Source organism: Orycteropus afer, unplaced genomic scaffold (genome assembly GCF_000298275.1).
Source record: "Orycteropus afer afer isolate SDZICR_OR568_19922 unplaced genomic scaffold, OryAfe1.0 scaffold00445, whole genome shotgun sequence".
Taxonomy (NCBI): domain Eukaryota; kingdom Metazoa; phylum Chordata; class Mammalia; order Tubulidentata; family Orycteropodidae; genus Orycteropus; species Orycteropus afer.
Window position 1 is genome coordinate 1,065,196 of NW_006922032.1, and position 2,295 is coordinate 1,067,490.

General features: G+C 32.6%; 1 protein-coding gene across 1 annotated transcript in view; it reads right to left on the reverse strand.

Moving 5' to 3' along the window:
• Positions 1-2,295, reverse strand: part of CCSER1 (coiled-coil serine rich protein 1) — a 958,389-nt gene that overhangs the window by 418,929 nt on the left and 537,165 nt on the right. The window contains exon 5 of the mRNA XM_007954211.2: positions 1,239-1,446. Within this exon, the coding sequence (XP_007952402.2) occupies positions 1,239-1,446 (208 nt within the window). The remainder of the gene's footprint in view (positions 1-1,238; positions 1,447-2,295) is intronic.

Sequence of the window (2,295 nt, forward strand, 5' to 3'; positions counted from 1 at the left end):
AGCATTATAATGAAAAATAATTTTAAAAAAATAATAAAAACTCGTTGCTGTCAAGTAGGATCTGACTCATAGCAACTCCTCCTTGAGTTCCGAGGGGTATCACTATAGAAGTAGATTGCCCAATCTTCCTTCTGAGGAGTGGCTGGTGGGCTTGAACTCCAGCCTTCTTGTTAGCAGTTAAATGCCTTAGGTACTACGTTACCAGAGATCCCATGAAAAATAATAGAAAAACAAATATTAATGACCATCATTTCAAGAGAGAGCTCTGGTGGCATAGTGCCTAAGGCATTTGATTGCTAACCAGAAGGCTGGTGGTTCAAACCCACCAACCGCTCCTTGAAAGGAAGATGGGGCAACCTACTTCCGTAGTTATACCACCTCAGAAACCCAAGGGGGGATCACTATGAGTCGGAATCGACTTGTTCAAATAGCAACACTTTCCAGTTCTCATATTATTTATCAATATGTCTTATGAAAAAGACAAATCTCCAGAAAGATAATGAGGTATTATAAAGCATCTCTAAATTTGGAGTCAGAAATCTCAAGCTTGTGTCTTGAGTTTACCATTTACTAGAGGAAAGTCATTTAAAATTTCTGAACTTCACTTTATATTATCTATGTAATAAAATTAGTGTGTATACTTTCTAAAGAAATTTTTAAAAATCATAATTATGTCAGTCAAAAATATGCTTGAATCATAAAGAATTGCTGATTCCAAGGGGAAACGCTCACAGAATCCCATTGTGCATTTTTCTAAGTAACTCAAAATCCAACTGAGCAAAACCAATCAAATATTTAAGTTCATTTTACTTGATTGAACAGTATTGAGACAAAAAAAAAGTAATGTAAATTACTTTTCTCAGATATCAAATAAATAAAGGCCAAATATCATTAAATTTAAATACATAAAATAGGCCTCTCTCAATAGCTTTATAATAACATATAAACATAACTTAAAAGCTGATGCCCCTTTCTCCTTGCCTGATTCTGTCCCGGCTTAATTTATTTTTGTCTTTTTTAATTGTTTTATAGAATCGTAGAATTTTAGAGGTGAAGAGTACCTTCTAAACCAAAACTCTAAACCTTTCCTTTGACATATGAGAAAAATTAAGCTCTAAGAAGATACCTAACCCCTGTACAAAGCCATTCAATTACTTAATAATTAGCTGGGTTCACCTAGGTCTAAAGACCACTCTCTACAGGTGATGAAAGACATTAATCTTAGAGTAAACCTTTACCTCTTGAAGAACTCTCTTCATCTTTAATAATAACGTCTTCACTGCAGTACAGTCTTGTAACATCAGTCTGAAAGGCAGAGAATCTATGCCTCCATTTTCTTCCACACTTTGCAGGGGCCAATCTGAAGATGGACTGCTGGGCATTCGGCTGATATGGGAACACCTGGCTTCCTGATCAACATCTTTTGTTAATTTCAGGGAAAGGTTCCTAACAAGAAAAAAAAAAGAATGAAAATTAAAATGCATCATGTTCAGAGCAGCATTTTCCAGGCTACCATTCAGTGTTAGCAATGAGCTAGGAAAAATTTCCTTATTACACATATTTTGCTCAAAATGGTCTTTGAAAATTCTAAGAACTTTGGTAGAAATTAAGACTGAGTCAATTACATATTTAGTAGTAACCATCAATAGTAATCACTGTTTCAGAATATGAATTTCCCAGGTACCATTTTATTTACACATGATACAGTGTGTTTATACTTATTTCACCCCTTTAAAAATGTTGAGAGTCAACAAAATTAACTGAAAGAGAAAGTTCACATCTAGGGTTTCTGATAATACACTTTAGAGTTAACTAGAAAGAAAAGATTAATAAAATTTAAGAGAAAATAATTTTGGTAATCTTTTTGTATTATGGAATCAATCAATGACCATATTAGTAGCAAACACAAACAAGTATGCATAGAATTTTATGTATAAATAGTGACATAAATGGAAGGTACACAATTCTAGTAGCTCAGTAGAATGTTTATCAAATCTATTTTCAGATAGTCATATGTGCAAACACACGTTATTTATTTTGTTCTAGTTGAGAATCAGATATAATCTTAAAATAATGCTTTTTGAAAATCTCTACTCAAAATGTAATAGAAAGGACATGAAGATTGCATATTAGCCAAAGGCACAGATCAGGTGTAAAAAATAACAATGACAATTATCTTTCTTAATAAGCCTAAGTTTGTTTCCATCTGTTAAAAGCAAGGCATCTAAACAATAATGATAGTTAATTTTATGACATAGCTCATGCTATTGAAGGAAAAAAAAAAAAAAACCTTAA